Source organism: Mercenaria mercenaria, chromosome 15 (assembly GCF_021730395.1).
Source record: "Mercenaria mercenaria strain notata chromosome 15, MADL_Memer_1, whole genome shotgun sequence".
NCBI classification, from domain to species: domain Eukaryota; kingdom Metazoa; phylum Mollusca; class Bivalvia; order Venerida; family Veneridae; genus Mercenaria; species Mercenaria mercenaria.
Genome location: NC_069375.1, coordinates 70138602 through 70156090, shown reverse-complemented (window position 1 = coordinate 70156090; position 17489 = coordinate 70138602). Strand labels below are relative to the sequence as shown.

Genomic DNA, 17489 nt, shown 5'->3' with positions numbered 1-17489 from the left:
ATATATCCTTTTTTCTCGTATTCTCGGTTGTCAAATGATACATTTTTTGTTATTTTCTATATAGGTATGGGACAGAACAGACACACTGGCAATTTCAAATGAGTTGAACGCAGATGGATGAAAATACTGGTATTTTACTAAAATTCCAAAAACAAATTTTTATTTTGTTCTAGTGGGGTAAGCAAAAGCGCCATAAATTATTCATTGTGCTATTAATTTCACATTTCTTAATGTGTTTACTACAGAATATATATCTTTATTGCACAAATTCTACAAGTTATCTTTGCTGAAGAGTCAAATCTAAATCCACGGGAATATGAGAAACACCAGGGTAAATTACTGATTTGATTGATTTGATTTAAACATATTTTATTCCTTCCTTTTTATGACAACGTATACAGTGTACATATACAGAAAATATACAAAACATTCTAAGAAAGGTAAAAGGGCTGGACCACAAGTTCATATAACATTAGTAATTCGGTCCGTCCCCGAAGGTATATTTAAAGGAAAATTTTATATTATAGATTGCATTGTATTCTTATAAAAATGACAAAATGTAATTGGAAGAGAACAAAGTTAAGCGAAATGAATAACAACAAGGTTGGAGAAGAAGTAGAATGATTTAACTGTAAAAATTAAAAGAAAGCTAGATAGATGGTAATATAAGAAGAGAGAGAGTCCAGAGTGTTCCAAGGGTCGTAACTTGATGTGTGGGGTACAACTGCGTTAAGTTTATATACTAAAGTAATACGGCAGCAATCAGATTTCTTAATGGAAACGATTTGTATGTTTGATATATTTTTGTACTTCTAAAAATATTAGTGAATTTTCTTCTTCAGTATAATTTTCATCTCCAAACAAAAGAGTACGCGTATTCAGTGGATGAAAGATACGTGTGGCGTTAAAAAGTTGTATTCTTTGTAAAGCATAATGTCTACATTTAAAGAGAAAATGTTCTGCGTCTTCAGTATCGTGACCACAATCACATGCAGCATTGTCTCTCAAATGATTTTTATATAAATCAGCATTTAAATTACTGCATTTATTACGCATTTGAGCATGGTAAACCGAGTACAGCCTTTCGCCAATACAAAAATATGTAGGTACAGATGAAGGTTTGTATTTTAGTTTAAGTTTTGATTTAAAAATATGAATTGTGGATGACTCTCTTATATCGGATTCTAAATCGTTCCATAAAGAAGAAGCTGATGGAATAAACGATTTAAATATTTGCGTACGACGAGCAACTGTTATATAATCATTCCTGTTTCTCAGAAGATAGGGTACATCATTGGCAACTGTATCTGGAATAAGATTTAATAGATAGTCCGGTAATGTACGATGCTTAGCTTTATACATGGTAACGAGTTTCTGAATGTTTCGTCTATCGGACAGAGATACCCAACCAATTTCATTAAGAAGACGGTCGATAGAAACAGACCTCGTAAGACCTGTGACAATACGTGCAGCCTCGTATTGGAGTTTTTCAAGAGAATGTTTTTCGTAATCTGCACAGCCATCCCAGACTATTGATGCGTATTCTAGAACAGGTCTCATGTAGGATATATAAATCTGATTTAACGTATTTCTTTTTAGTTTGAACTTTAATGCTCTCATTGACCCTAGAATTTTTGAGGCAGATGAAAGTATATTATTGATATGATCGTGCCATTTACCATCTGATCTAAAAGTAACTCCTAAATGTTTATGACTGTCAACATAATCAAGATGAACATTATCAAAGTAAAGAGACGGTTTAACTTCAGATCCGAGAGTAAAAAATACCACTTCTGTTTTGTTCGGATTAAAAGTTACTAACCAACGCTTGGACCATTCAGCTATTTTATTTAAGTCGTCATTTAATGTACTTTCCACAGAAGCAATATCAGAGGTGGAAACTGCGAGAGAACTGTCGTCTGCAAAGAGCCGTGTTACACTAGCAAGGTTGTCTGCAATGTCATTGACATAGGTTAAAAATAATAAGGGCCCAAGTACAGAGCCCTGTGGAACACCTGCAGTGACATACTTACAATCAGAATACGAAGAACCTACAAATACCTTTTGATTGCGATTACTTAAATAATCTTCAATCCATTGCAAAATGTGTCTATAAATTCCGTTTTGTTTTAATTTAAAAAGTAATCCATCTTGCCAGACACGGTCGAAGGCTTTTGAAATGTCACAAGAAACCATACATGTTGGGATTTTATTATCGAAGGAGTATAGGATTTGGTGATAAATGTCTAACAGCTGATATACAATAGAGTGCCCTGGTAAAAAACCTGACTGCCTTTCGTAAATTAACTTATTAGCAAATAGATGATTGTAAATGTGTTTAAACATAACTCTTTCCATAACCTTACCAACGCAGCTGATTAAAGATATAGGTCTATAGTTTGAAGGACTATTTTTATTACCTTTCTTAAAAAGTGGCATAACTACGGCCGATTTCCAGATTGCGGGATATTTTCTTTCGGATAACGACCTATTAAAGAGAATACACAATGGCTTACAAATTGAGATTTTACATTCTTTTAACATTCTGTGACTTATTTCATCGGGCCCAGATGATTTATTTAAAACGAGAGAAAATAAAATATCAATAATTTCTTGTTCTTGAATATAAAAATCCTGTAAGACGTTATTAGTTTTTGGGAGAAATTCTGGAAGGTTTGTTCGTGAGTCATCAACTGTAGATATAGATACAAAGTAATCATTTAAACAATTCGCTTTTTCGGTATCTGACGTATAAATCACATCATTGCCATCGATATCAACATTTAATGGTGGTATAATTTCACAGTTTTTGTTGTCTTTTACTAATTGTTTAACTGTTTTCCAATACGATCTTGGATTATTATACATACTGTCACTTAATGTAGATTCTAAGTCATTATAGTATTTTTGTTTAGCATGTGTTTTAAGATTGTTTACTTTTTTCCGAAATTGTTTGTAAACGTTCCAATCATTAATTTTACCAGATCTTATAGCTATAGATTTTTGACGGTCTCTTTTACGGGAAGTACGACGAATGAATGAGTCATACCATGGTCTATCCTTTGGCCTTATCGTTACATAGTTGGACGGAATACAGAGTTTTGCTAGTTCCATAAATTTAGTATTAAAATTTTCGGAAGCCTCATCGGTTGTGTTTAAATCAAGAAATGACCAATCAGTTGCAATTATCAAGTCGTTGAGTTTATCGAAATCTGCACGGTTATAATACCATACTAGTCTTTTATAAGGAACAGATGGGGGTAAATTAAACTTCATGTAAATAAAAGTGCCAAAATGGTCACTTATATACCTCGGGGTATGAAAAATACCGGAATGTAAAAGTAAATCCGCATCAGAGATGGCAATAGGGTCGATTAATGTTGATGAATTAGCTGAAACCCTTGTTGGTTCCGAAATAACATTATACATATTGTTTAATAAGAGGACGTCTCGAAATTTATGATTACTAGAGTTAAGCTGGTCTTCATTAATGTCCCCTACTAACAGAATTTTACCACATTTTTGAAAAGCATTTTCAAGACAAATACTTAGCCTGTCCCAAAATTCAACACCTGTGTTTGGTGGTCTATATATATTTGCAATTAAGTATTTTTCATTTCGGCATTTTATTTCAATCCAAAGAGATTCCGGTAAGTTATTTTCTAACTCAATTAATCTTTTAGATATTAATGATCCTTAACGTATACTAAAAGTCCACCCGAGTGACATGTATTATCTTTACGATGAATTTCACAGAAGTTTAACATTTTCAATATGTCATTACTGACTGAGTTATCCAAATGAGTTTCTGTGAAACAGACGACATCAAAGTCCAACCAGCTATCGCGTATATACTCTAATTTATTTCGAATGCTTCTGATATTTTGATGAAAAACAGAAAGAGCGCTTTCAACCAAGTCAATTGGTCCGGGATTTAACTCGACATCACCAGATAACATTAAAAAATTTATTAAGAGGAAACAAAATTGTAGATTCATTGATTGGAATAACATGTCCGATTTATCGAACACATTGAAAACAATTTCGTTTGTAACAAGATTACCAGCATATAATGAAACTAGTATCCCAGTATGAAGATTTATAAGACTCGAATAGATAAAACAAGTCACTTTTCGTATCATAGATACATAAATTGACAAATAAATTATAACTTTCAGTAATGTTTCTAGAGGATAACAGTAAAAATGATCTGTTTTAAAGAACCTTTGAATGCCGTTATAAAATAAACCTATTGTCGCACGGTATGCACTTAAATCATTCACTACCTATGAGGGTATAGACATAATAAGTACATAATTGGTTTGTTGGCGACAGGTAGGTTATCAAAACAAAATAACGTTACCCCTGAAATGCTACACCCAAGAAGCCTGGACTCGAAAGACGAAGAAAAGTGAAAGAGAAAGAGAAGAGTAGGAAAAACATATGTCATTTTATCAATTTGTTTACATACAAAAACGTAGAGCGAAAATCATAAATGATGATACCAAAATACAAGATACCATGCAAATAGTTCAATGAAACAAACACAAAACCTTTTTAATAGTATACTTAAACAGTTAACAACAATTTCTAGAGTTCTACCATACACAGCGTTGTTATACTCTGAAAAGTGGTTGTTAGGGCTATATTCATAGACGTCACTCAAACTCACACTTGACTCAAACTTGGGTAAGTATCACTGAAGTGGATCTCGAGTAGACCTTGCGGGAGTGTGAGTGGAGTTCGAAAGTCATATTCATAAATTCCACTCAATCTTTACTTTCGGAAGGACAGCTCGAGTAATGGTTTCATTGTACACAATGGATTTAGAGGATTATAACGGTTTATATGACAATAACATCAAAGATATGCAAAAGTGCTGATCATTATTTTTGTAGTTGGAACTTGTCATGTTATTGCTCGTCTGTATGTTTATCCGTCCGTTCTTTCGTCTATTTGTTTATAATACGTCCTTCCGTCCGTTCGTCCGTCCATCAGCCAATCTACTCATCTGCATTAGTAAAATTAATTAATATTTAGAAATATTGAGTTTAACTTTCGCTGAAATTTAAATTTATTTAAACAACTGAATTTTTAACTATGCCATTAATTGTTGGTGTTTCCCGAATGCCAGCCCGCGTATTTTTTTTAAGTGCAATTACTAAAAACATAATTGGGCCGCACCATGAGAAAACCAACATAGTGCGTTTGCGACCAGCATGAATCCAGATCAAACTTGTTGGTTTTCTCATGGCGCGGCTCATATCTTTTTGTATAAATAAGTGTTTCCGTTGTCATTTAAACAATGAGATTTAATAATAGAGTTTACAGTTACAGTATAATGATAGGTTCTTCATGACATTTAATTTGACGGATTGTATGTATTTCAGTATGAATTAACGGATATCTAGGCTTGTGAAATGTAAATATTTGTTACTACGTCGTGTGTTTCTGGGACTGACTGATGAGCCCCGTTAGGCTAGGTTTCGTAGGTATGTGTATATTTGATTTCTTATGTCTTTTTAATCGTTTTTATTAATTAAACAGTCTTTTAATTTGTTGGGTCTTTTTTGCGTTTTCGTGGTCCTCAGCAACATGTATTAAAAAAGAACAATTATATATTTTTCCAAAAACCTTGCACAAATATGAACTTCCGCTTTAACATGACACTGTTATCTTACCTTCAAATTAATTAAATATTGTAAATTTATCATCTAAACTTACATTATGAGACCTTGAGAAACACTCAAGGGTCCCCAGGACATCCCTCAACAGTCACTTTCTCTTGGGAGTTGACTCGACTGTCACTCACCTTTCTGAATACAAATGGAATCTTTCATGAGTAAAGACGTGACCGTTAGGCAATTTATTTGAGTGTACTCAATGAGTGGTGTTGGAGTATTGTCTATGAATACAGCCCTTAGAGTCCACCTACTATTTATAGAAACTGAACATTATACATGATTGATATTTCTTGGATTTTATAGTGTTTAATGGCTATTATTAGGATTACATGTAGTGATGGATAAAATAAAAAAGATCCAAGGTAAGCGCGTTTACATCTTTAAAGTATATGTTAGGTATTTTTAAAACAGTTTAGAATAATTTTAAAGATCATCTATAGAATAAAGAAAAGTACAGGGTAAGTGATTAAAAAAACGTTCTTTACTATCAACATACAAAAAAAAAAAGTGAATCAAAGACAAAAATCACATATAATATATGATAATAAACAAAATAGTTTCATTGTAACAATAACTGTCTGTAGGTAAAGGTAAATGGTTTCTAGAGAAGGAATTGTACATTAATTTATACCAGTATACATGTATTCACAAAGTATACTACCGACTGATAAAAGAAATGACTGTGAAAATTAACAATATCGCAAGAATTTATAGAAAAATATATACAAATATGTAACTGCATGAATAAAATATTGATTAAGTTCGTGAATGGATGAACAAATGAATGATTGAATGAGAAAATGAATGAATGGATGAGTGAATGAATGGTTCTTTGAACAAATGAACTATTTTAAAGAATGAATGAGTGAATAAATCCAGTAAGAATGTATTTTACCATCCCGACGTGCTTGATTCAGTTCCTGAATAATTTCTTGTCTCCTCCTCGTGAGGTCTTCAGATATAAATACTTTGTGATCGTCACTTTTAACATTTTTTAAGTTTTTCTTGTTCATATAAATATTGTTTTTAATCTTCCAGTTTCTAAATTTGCAAATAATCTGACACTTGCCATTCTTTGCTTGGCCAATTGTGTGTGACCTGTTTATGTCATCTACTGTGATTTTTGGTTCTACCTTGATATTATCATTACAAATATTCACAAGCAGTTCATCAGTAGATTTGTCTTTTTCAAGCGGGACACCATGAAAACGAAGGTTTGTTCGTCGCCCATATTGCTCAAGGTCATCTAAGTGATCACTAAGTACCTCCGCACGCTCGTCTGTAGATCTTAGTCTTGTCCATAACTCTCTATTTTCTTTCCTAAGACTTTCAGTTAGAGAGGTTTGACTGTCAATTTTGGCTTCTAATGCCTTTATTTGAACAGACTGTTCACTGATTTTTTCTGAAAGAGGTTGGACTGATTTTTCCATTAATGATTTCAAAATTGGAGCCATGGTTGACGTTAAAGCAGCAATAACTGCATCACTGGAAACAGCCGCCTGGACTAATTCTGTTAAATCAAATGTCTGTTCAGAGCTTATTGGTGATGTTTCATGGGTTGTGCCGTCTTGCATGTTATGTGTATAGTGTGGGCTACCTTTCCACCTGGTCGGATAAGGCACGTTTACATGGTCGCCACGATTACCTTCTACTGGACTAACAATAAATTACTGAGGTTGGGGTGGTATCAAATAATGTATCAAAACAATTAATCCGGATAATTTCTGTAACTTCTCATTGCTCCATCTGAAAGACAAGTGAATTTTCTACAAAATTACATCAAAAACTCTGTATATGTAATGGTTAATCTGTTATTGGGAATAGAACGATCCCTTAAGGCCCCAACAATATGAGAAAACAGCATTATTTAAATATGTACATTCTTTTACACAAAGTTTTAAACCAGTGATGAACTGTGTGTATTATAAAGCGTTTAAATCATAAATTGCTGTTATTCATATTTTTTGGTCTATGTGTTTTGGAGTGTTATTCTTAACAAGAGCAGTCCGTAAGACAGCCAATGTTCGACTATTCAAATTGTTTTCCCAGAAACAGGAATATTACCCTCTTAAAATGTTAAAATATCTGTAAAGTTTCAATCCAGTATCTGCATTCGTTTTTGGAGATGGAAACTTGGATGCAAAATTTACTTTAACCAGGATTAGTCTAAAAAGGGGGCATGATTTAGACAATGCATGTCAGAGCTATGGGACGTCACTTAAGGTACAATAGGTGACTCAATAATAATGGTACATTGTGTGCTGTCATAATAAAAAAAGCAAATGCGATTGGGGCAATTTCTAAAGTTAAGCTTTTGCCACTGCCAGTTGGTCAACAGAATAAAACATATTTTCCTTGTAAATATACTTTTACAACATGCTTTTGGTTTGGTCTTATTTGTTCATATTTTAAAACTTTTAAATATACCTTCGTCCATTTCATCATTAAAAGTGAAGTTGAAAATGATTTAGTTCTTGATCATAAGACCACAAATCCTCTTATTAATATGTAAAAGAACATTCCTGTTGTCTGATAAGCCAATACAACCTGATGGCAGGCCATAAATCGGTCAATTAGCTGCGGTTCATTAAATGATGAAACCCTTAGGTAACAGGTCACAGTTATAGCAGCAGATTGTCACTGAAAGAAATTAATGGGAATTTGTCTCACAAATTTGTGAGACACTGGTAGCCAACTTTCACCAGTCCCTATGTTTGGAGCCAGGGGGAAATAAAAAAAAAGTCAACGTAGAAACAACCTTCTGGAGTTACTTCCCTCTTAATGAAGAAAACTACTATATGTAAATAAGAACAAACATAGGGACGGGAGCCAGTCTAATAAAAGATAACCATGCAGCCAGGGAGTCAGGCTATTAAACTAGCATCATTTTGCGTTTTCACAGGTGGAATTTGATCGCGTGTTTACAACCCGTGATTTTTGGTCACTGCTTAGGTCAGGTATTTTACAAAAGGTCGTGTAGGTTATCTAAAATATCTTGTACAGTTTTGTACGTTCGTACTGCCAGTAAACTTTCTGCATTTTAACAATTAATCAGACAGAGTTTTCCTTCGAAGTACTTTTCATGAAGCGGTTTTCCAGAAAAGTTAAATTGATTAAGAGGGCATGTTTTATTTCACAATTTTGACGTTCACTCACAGGACTGGCGTCCCCTGTAGACCTGTTTATATTATACAAGGTTTCTGTGTTGAAATTGAGTCGAAAAATACACACCTGCAACACCTGATTTAAAATTGGTATTATATCAGAAATTAAAAACATATCCACAAAAAACACATCTGTAATTAAGATCTGATGGAGATTAATTTATTACGTAGAGCTGTTTTTTGAGAAAAGCGCATGTCTCCCACAACTGCCTTATTATCTGAATGGTAAGCCTGTCTTTATATACTGTTTACTCACAGAAAATATACCTTGGACAGTTTTGGAGTAAGTTTTTGGAGTACCCGGTAAGCGGCCTATCGGTAAGTTTTGGAGTAAGTGGCCCATCGGTAATTCAAGGGCCATAATTTCGAAGTGCTGGGCCGATTTGGCAAGTTGTCAAACTTGACCGAGGACTTATTGGCAAACACATTTTGTGACAGACGGACGGACCGACAAACACACACGCAGAAGTAAATCAATACGTCTCCCACCACACAGTGTTGTGGGAGAAATTATTAATGAAAAGGGAGGGACTATTAACTAGTGGATTGAATTTTATAAACAAACTATAGTTAGTGTAGTTTACGTTACTTCTCTAGGGCTTCGAGCCTCACTCGGGGCGTTGAATTCTTCATGTGAGGAAGCCACCCAGCTGGCCTACGGAAGGTCGGTGGTTCTACCCAGGTGCCCGCTCGTGATGAAATAATGCACGGAGGGGCACCTTGGGTCTTCCTCCACCATTAAAGCAGGGAAGTCGCCATATGACCTATCATGTGTCGGTGCGATGTCCAAAAAGAAACAACAAAAAAAAAACACAAACAAACAAACAAATCTCTAGGGCAAAGCTTGAAGCAATAGCATGTTAGAGACTTTATATATATATAAAATTACAAGCTGAGTTCGAGTGAATTGTTCATCTGTTTGGATAGATGAAACATTAAAAAAAACTCACATTGTACCCTAAGTATTTCTTCATTCAATTTAGTAACACAGGGACTGTTCGTTTTAGAAATAAATTTAACCATTTACGAAATGGTGACTTTAACGAGAGCGAGAACGAATTAGAAGATGCAGAACATTCTATCCTTTTTACAGGAAATACACGATTGGAGGCCATATGAGGTTAGGGTGGGGGAAGGGGTGAAACTTTTTTAGGTTGTCTTTTTAGCAAAGAACAACAAAATATGATTAAAAACAACTTTATTCATAACTAACATTGATGCTTTATACTGAATAGTAGATATGCTAAACTCTGCTTAAACAATAATTTAACATTTAAAAGAGATATTAAAAAGGTATGACTTTCAGCATAGAAATCTAAATATCAAGATAGTAGATATGGCATATTTATCGGTATAAGCATGAACAAATGAGCCGTGCCATTGGAAAACCAACATAGTGGCTTTGCGACCAGCATGGATCCAGACCAGCCTGCGCATCCGCGCAGTCTGGTCAGGATCCATGCTGTTCGCTTTTAAAGCCTATTGGAATTGGAGAACCTGTTAGCGAACAGCATGGATCCTGACCAGACTGCGCGTATGCGCAGGCTGGTCTGGATCCATGCTGGTCGCAAAGCCACTATGTTGGTTTTCTCATGGCACGGCTCAAATATTTTTTGGGACGTTCCATGACAAAAACTGTATTTGCGACAAAAAAAAGAGTCAAAATTGAGATAACAAAATATTCAAGAAGAACATTCTTTCACTTTTAAAATCTGATTTGAAGAAATTGTCTTCATTATTTCAAGACTTACAATGCTTTTTAGTTAAGTCACCAAATGCGTTCAGAGGTGTGACGTTAAGAACATCGTGAAAGCACTATGACGTTGTCTTTTTTATGTCATTTATTCTACAAATTACGAGTTTCACTCAGAAAACACCATCCATATCAATATTAAGCTTCAAATGATTTAATGGAAAATAACCTTTAACCGTGCTTTTTTTTGTTTGTTTCATCACAGGCCTTTTTTTTCTGTACACCTCTATTTTCTCATGGTGCTTTGGAATTTTGGATGCCATGACAACACAAATGACATTTAGTATTTGTAAAATATGGTAGAATTCCATTTGCCTTAGATAACTGAATTACGGTATACCAGTTTCTAGTTAATGCACAAACATTAGTAAAACAATATTTTCCACTATTTAAATTATTTATTATGCAAGGTTTTTAATACAAGTTTTCTCACGGAAAGTCCCAATATATTTCATGTGCAGTGGATCACGTGCAAATACATTATTACTGCAAATAGTGTAACGTGTTCCACCCATAACAATAAATACTCAGAATCCTTAAAAATCTATACATGCACTGAAAGCTTACGTATTGACACTTGTAGTAATCAAATATGAGACGGGCTCAATGGCCGAGTGGTTAAGGTCGCTGACTATGAATCACTCGCCCCTCACCGATGTAGGTTCGAGCAAGGCGTTAAAATCCTCATGTAAGGAAGCCCTCCAGCTGGCTTACTGACGGTTGGTGGCTCTATCCAAGTTCCGCCTGTGATGAAATAATGCTTGGATGGGCACCTTGGTTATGTTCTTTCCAGCATCAAGACCCACAGTTTCTAGAATAACCAAATCTAGACAATACACGATCAATACATAATGACTTTGTCTTTTTTATATTAATCATTTATGGACAAAATAGTTGTTTATACTATACAATATAATCGTATGACAACAAATTAAAATAGTGGTTTTTGAAGCAATAGAAACATACAAGTCATTTATTGTTTGGAAATTACCATACTAGTATTTTAAGACTGAATTTTTTCTTCGTCTAAACGAAATTAACATCTAACTAATTATTATCGCAATCGGAAGTTTTTGAAAGTTTCTGAATAAAGTTATATTAGAAAACACACATAGGTTGTATGCAACCCATTCAAGAAAAATAATCAAAAGTTTACCATGTAGAATGTAGAATTCAAATAAGTCACTACCAGATCTATTTGACATGTTAATTATCATTATTTGATTCAATAATATTTTGTTTATCAGTTAGTGCTACACATTAATCAAAAATGTTTAAAGGGTAAAAAAGAAAGATGAGAAAAAATGGGTGGGGACTGAACCCACGACCTGAAATTATGTAAAATTTGTGGCCGAAAGCCTTAACCATTTGGAACAGAGGGTTATGATATATAGGGGGTAAAATAATACGTGTATACTATTAATAGCAATTGAAGAGAATGTTTTATTTTACGGAAGGAATACCTTAAAATTCAGTTAATTTTTTATAGATTTTTGAAATATCGGTTTTTTCTGTGGAATAGGATACTGACTGCCGTGTTTACGTATTAGGTTTGTTCGAAGTAAAACAAATTGTCTAAAATACATGTAAGAATCACTTCTCTACGAAATAAGCCACTTTTTTAAACTTTTTAAAGTTACATTATGTCCAGATTTCATATCTTAACAAGAGCACCGCCTTGCGGGTGCTGACGCTCATCTGATTTTTTTTGTGTAATAGAAATATTGTCCTACCCATGATTTTCTAAGTCTAAAAAGGGCCATCATTCTTGCAAAAAGCAGGATAGAGTTATGTTTCTTGATGTACAGTGTCCACTTATGATGGTGAAAAACTGTTGCAAGTTTTAAAGCAATAGCTTTAATAGTTTATGAGAAAAGTTGACTTAAACATAATACTCAACCAAGAAAATGATTTTCTAAGTCCAAAAGGGGCAATAATTATTGCAAAAAGCAGGATGGAGTTATGTTGCTTGCTGTACAGGGTCAGCTTATGATGGTGAACAAGTGTTGCAAGTTTCAAAGCAATAGCTTTGATAGTTTAAGAGAAAAAGTTGACCTAAACATAAAACTTAACCAAGAAATCTGATATTTTCTAAGTCAAAAAGGGGCCATAAATCTTGCAAAAAGCAGGACGGAGTTATGTTTCTTGCTATACAGGGTCAACTTATGATGGTAAACAAGTGTTGCAAGTTTTAAAGCAATAGCTTTGATAGTTTAGGATAAAAGCTGACCTAAACATAAAACTTAACCAAGAAAACTGATTTTCTAAGTCCAAAAGGGGCAATAAATCTTGCAAAAAGCAAGATGGAGTTATGATTCTTGACGTACAGGGTCTGCTTATGATGGTGAACAAGTATTCCAAGTTTCAAAGCAATAGCTTTGATAGTTTAGGAGAAAAATTGACCTAAACATAAAACTTAACCAAGAAATCTGATATTTTCTAAGTACAAAAGGGGCCATAAATCTTGCAAAAAGCAAGATGGAGTTATGTTTCTTGCTATACAGGGTCAGCTTATGATGGTGAACAAGTATTCCAAGTTTCAAAGCAATAGCTTTGATAGTTTAGGAGAAAAGCTGACCTAAACATAAAACTTAACCAGGCAACGCCGACGCAGACGCCGACGCCGACGCCGACGCCGACGCCGACGCCGACAACCGCTCAAGTGATGACAATAACTCATCATTTTTTTTCAAAAAATCAGATGAGCTAAAAATGAGCAATTATTTCATGGTGTCAACGTAAACACGGAATAAACATGTTTTTTGTGTACAAAAAGTGTACCAGGTTAAAAACAGTACACACATAGCAAATGTATAACTACACAACGTATGCACGTGCACAACCTCTAAAATTGTCAGTTTTTAAATAAACTATGAATACAGCCTCTGCATATACTGTAAGGTTTAATATGTGGCTAAGATGAGGATTTTCTATATCTAAAATTAATATCCAGTGATAAAATAGTTCAGTTAAAAGCTGGGCATAGTATATTTTTAAGTAATCACTTTATACCCTATTGGTGACATAACCCCAAAAATGTTCGAAAAAAACATGAAAAAATATGTATTTCTATAACAAATTATGTTTATTTAAAAAAAATACATCACATCGACCTGTTTGAAGTAACACAGAAATAAATAAGACTCAAAAAATGGAAATAATATACAGATGAAGCGTTTTTTAACTAATTTAAACACTCCAAATGGGTAATACGTCGGACTGAATTAATCCGCAAGACGTATACTTTGTTGTGTTTAAATTAATTAGAACACACTTTTACTCTATTATCAATACATAAATAAATATAATATAAAAGCTAAGCACTACGTTGCTAAAAATAGAGCAAAAATTGCAAAATCTTATCATAATAAAGGATTTCATGAATATTACAGACAAGCATGCAATTTAAGATAACGTAAACTATTCTCGTTTAAAATGAATATCATAGATCTACATTTTGAGTACATACAGTATAAAAGCACCCTTTTATAGAACATTTATACAGATCATTTTAAAATACAAAAAAAAAGATGATTAAAGGATTTCAACTTAGTCAAGTAAATTATCAAACCTTTCCTTACATCTGAAACAAAAGCTATGACTCCAGATGTAAAACAAAATAAAACGTTCGCTTTTCTTACAATCAGAAAGCAACGTGTACCAATAAAAAATCGGAATTGTTTATAAGGTAGTGGACCCGTAATGATAATCGATAGTTTACGTTCGACTACGTATCCTCCGTATGTGACTTCGGCATTCTCCGTATGTGACTTCGGCATTCTCCGGTTGTTTACGGAAAAAGTTGCTTGTATACGCAATATGAACAGCCAAAGAATGTTGAAATAACAGAAAAGAACACGAAATTGCACGGAAATTGTCAATGTCATTACAGGTCCAGCATGTACAGTTTCTTATATTAAATTAACATTTTAAATATGTGACTATCGCTTTTGGTAGCTTTTCTACTTTAAAGACTATATAAGTACTTGAATAAATAAAATAATGCAAAGAACTCACCAAATTATTAATTTCAAAAACTAATCAATCGAGACACTTTCAAAATTTTGGTTCATGAGTAAGAATTAATTATCATATATTAGTAAACAAATGTCACGTGATTTCATGTCTCTCACACATACACAGTTTACTAATACTTCATCTGGTACTGAACACTTTCTAAAGCTCAGAGACGTTCTCTTAACATTTTTACATTCCTTTTTTACCAAATGACATCAGATGTCGAGCTAAAGACCTGTAAACATGTGACACAAGATAAATACAATCCAGTTTTAATTGAAAAAGGTTATCCGGGTCAATGGTGATCAGCCTGCCCTTGTTTGTTGGTATCTGTACGTAAGTATCTTCCATAAATACACAAATGAAGTGACTAACATCGCAATAAAAAACGCATTAAAACTCGAAAACAATTGAGAAAACAACACATTAAAATAAGAACATGACAATTCTATACAAATTTACAAGAGACTTTTCAACATTTACACAATATACATGACTATCATATTCAAGTCAAACATGAAAGATGTCAAATAGATAATCAATAATAGATTACAAATATTTTAAATGAATGACTTTATAGAGTCAAGCTGATTTTCTGAGTAGATTAGGGGTAATCTGTGTTATTGGGCATGGCAACAACAACATGGTTTTCATGCTTGCTTATGAAAGCGGAAACTAGTAAATGGGAAGCATGATAAATGAAAACGGGACAAACTTCAAGTGCTGACTCGATCCCCATTATTCACAAAAAGGCAAGCAAAAGTACTATCGACATAACTGTCGATTTTACGTATACCTTCGGCATAACTGTCTAGTACAAATAAAAAGGCAAGCAACGGCACTTTACTGCTTAACTTTCGATTATACACAGTCTGGCAATCAAAGGTATTTCCGGCATAACAGTCGTTTTTTGTTTTGGAAATCAGAAATGTATATCGTGCCATATCTATGCAGTTTTCGGCAATATAACAGCTGTCTTTAAATTCCAAATAGCTATGCTAGTACAATTCAGTACCAACAGCTTTGCCTTTGTATACAGCTAAGTAGTCTATTCTGTAATAACAACTTTACTTAATTTTGATATGCTGCTATGCAGTTGTTCGGTGAAAAAAACAAACTTCTGTTTACCTTTTGTAAAGCACTAAGTAGCATATTCGGTAATTACAACTGCGTTTTTGACTAATTAAAGCTCTGGTCTGCTTCTATTTAGCCAGCACAATTACCCTCCCCCCTCCCCACCCCCGGTCTCTCTCTCTCTCTCTATAATAATATATTATTTGTACACATTTGTCTAACTCCAGATGCGTAATTTTGACAGGAATAAGCAGAGAACAACTGTAAACACTGACATCGTGATGATTCCTGAAAAAAAAATAACAACAAAGAAATGTTAAAAAGTGTTCTTAAAATACCTGAAATGACAATCGGTAGTTTCCGTTAGCTCTCGTGATTTTCCGTTTTCCCCCACGTGCGTATGGACGGAAAGGCCAAAATCGCTAAGACAAGGCATAATTAAATGGAAATTTGCGACTGTCATTACAGATGAACTATCTAAATGTTTTATCTATTCATGGTAAACAGAAATATCTTAAAAGAATACAAACTATTCTAATTCTCAAACATGTCGAGAATGCGTTACTTTTTCTGGGGATAAAACTTAAGCATGTAGACCAACATAGCTAGATCACTGTGGGGGTATCACATGATCAAAATAATCTCTAAACCAAAGTTATATTTTGAAGAACATTAATACATTTCCTACCATGATAGGATATGAAATTTAAACATAGCCTAACATATGACCAATGAAAATTGATGTTATTATGTAGTTGACAATAATGATAGATAACCTGTAATTACAAACACTAAGGAAAATAAGAAGTCTCGGTTTTCTTGAAGTGTTATCAGAAGATGATTGTGATTGAAATCTATGTAGTTTCAGGATACATCTATGTTGTCATATGATAGGCTATATTTTAGATTTACAGCAAACTGATTAAAAAAAACAAACAACTAGAAATGTGTCCATGGGACACAGATGCCCCCACTACATGACATTAGTCAGGGGCCAGAACTCCTACAATACTGAATGAATCCGGATGCGAAACCCCAGGTGCACAACTACACATGCTGATCAACATTCCTGTAAACTTTGGTGATTCTAGGTCAAATACTTTTGGGGCTATGCGCGACACAACATTAAAATGACCAATTTTTTACTAAGTCAGGGGCCATAACTCCTACATGACTGGATTAATCCGGACGCGAAACCCCAGGTGCACAACTACACATGCTGACCAACATGCCTGTAAAGTTTTGTGACTCTAGGTCATATACTTTTGGAGCTAGGCACGACACAACATTAAAATGACCAATTTTTACAAAGTCAGGGGCCATAACTGCTACATGACTGAATGAATCCGGACGCGAAACCCCAGGTGCACAACTACACATGCTGATCAACATCCCTGTAAACTTTGGTGATTCTAGGTCAAATACTTTTGGAGCTATGCGCGACACAACATTAAAATGACCAATTTTTTACTAAGTCAGGGGCCATAACTCCTACATTTCTGGATTAATCCGGACGCGAAACCCCAGGTGCACAACTACACATGCTGACCAACATGCCTGTAAAGTTTTGTGACTCTAGGTCATATACGTTTGGAGCTAGGCACGACACAACATTAAAATAACCAATTTTTACAAAGTCAGGGGCCATAACTTCTACATGACTGAATGAATCCGGACGCGAAACCCAAGGTGCACAACTACACATGCTGACCAACATTCCTGTAAAGTTCTGTGACTCTACGTCAAATACTTTCAGAGCTACGCGCGACACAACATTTTCGGAAGGACGGACGGACG

General features: G+C 34.2%; 2 protein-coding genes across 3 annotated transcripts in view; both read right to left on the bottom strand.

The window, feature by feature from the left end:
• Positions 1-579: 579 nt before the first annotated feature.
• Positions 580-3276, bottom strand: LOC128548821 (uncharacterized). Its single transcript, XM_053524314.1, has 3 exons — positions 2982-3276; positions 1053-2015; positions 580-629 (listed from the first exon to the last, which is right to left on the bottom strand). The coding sequence occupies exons 1-3, from the start codon at positions 3274-3276 to the stop codon at positions 580-582; spliced, it is 1308 nt and encodes a 435-aa protein (XP_053380289.1).
• Positions 3277-10029: 6753 nt separating this feature from the next.
• LOC123557821 (uncharacterized) overlaps positions 10030-17489 on the bottom strand; it is a 51109-nt gene continuing 43649 nt past the window's right edge. For both annotated transcript variants that reach the window (XM_045349538.2, XM_053525613.1), the window contains exon 10: positions 10030-15980. In XM_045349538.2, the coding sequence (XP_045205473.2) occupies positions 15910-15980 (71 nt within the window). In that variant the 3' untranslated portion in view covers positions 10030-15909. The remainder of the gene's footprint in view (positions 15981-17489) is intronic.

Excerpts from the sequence above, each read along its gene's own strand:
- LOC128548821 (XM_053524314.1), bottom strand. The coding sequence starts at position 3,276 with ATGAAGTTTAATTTACCCCCATCTGTTCCTTATAAAAGACTAGTATGG. Across the intron at positions 2,016-2,981 it reads ATCTATAGCTATAAGATCTG|GTGTTCCACAGGGCTCTGTA; the intron begins GTAAAATTAATG and ends ATGTCACTGCAG. Across the intron at positions 630-1,052 it reads GGTTTACCATGCTCAAATGC|TTAAATCATTCTACTTCTTC; the intron begins GTAATAAATGCA and ends TAATTTTTACAG.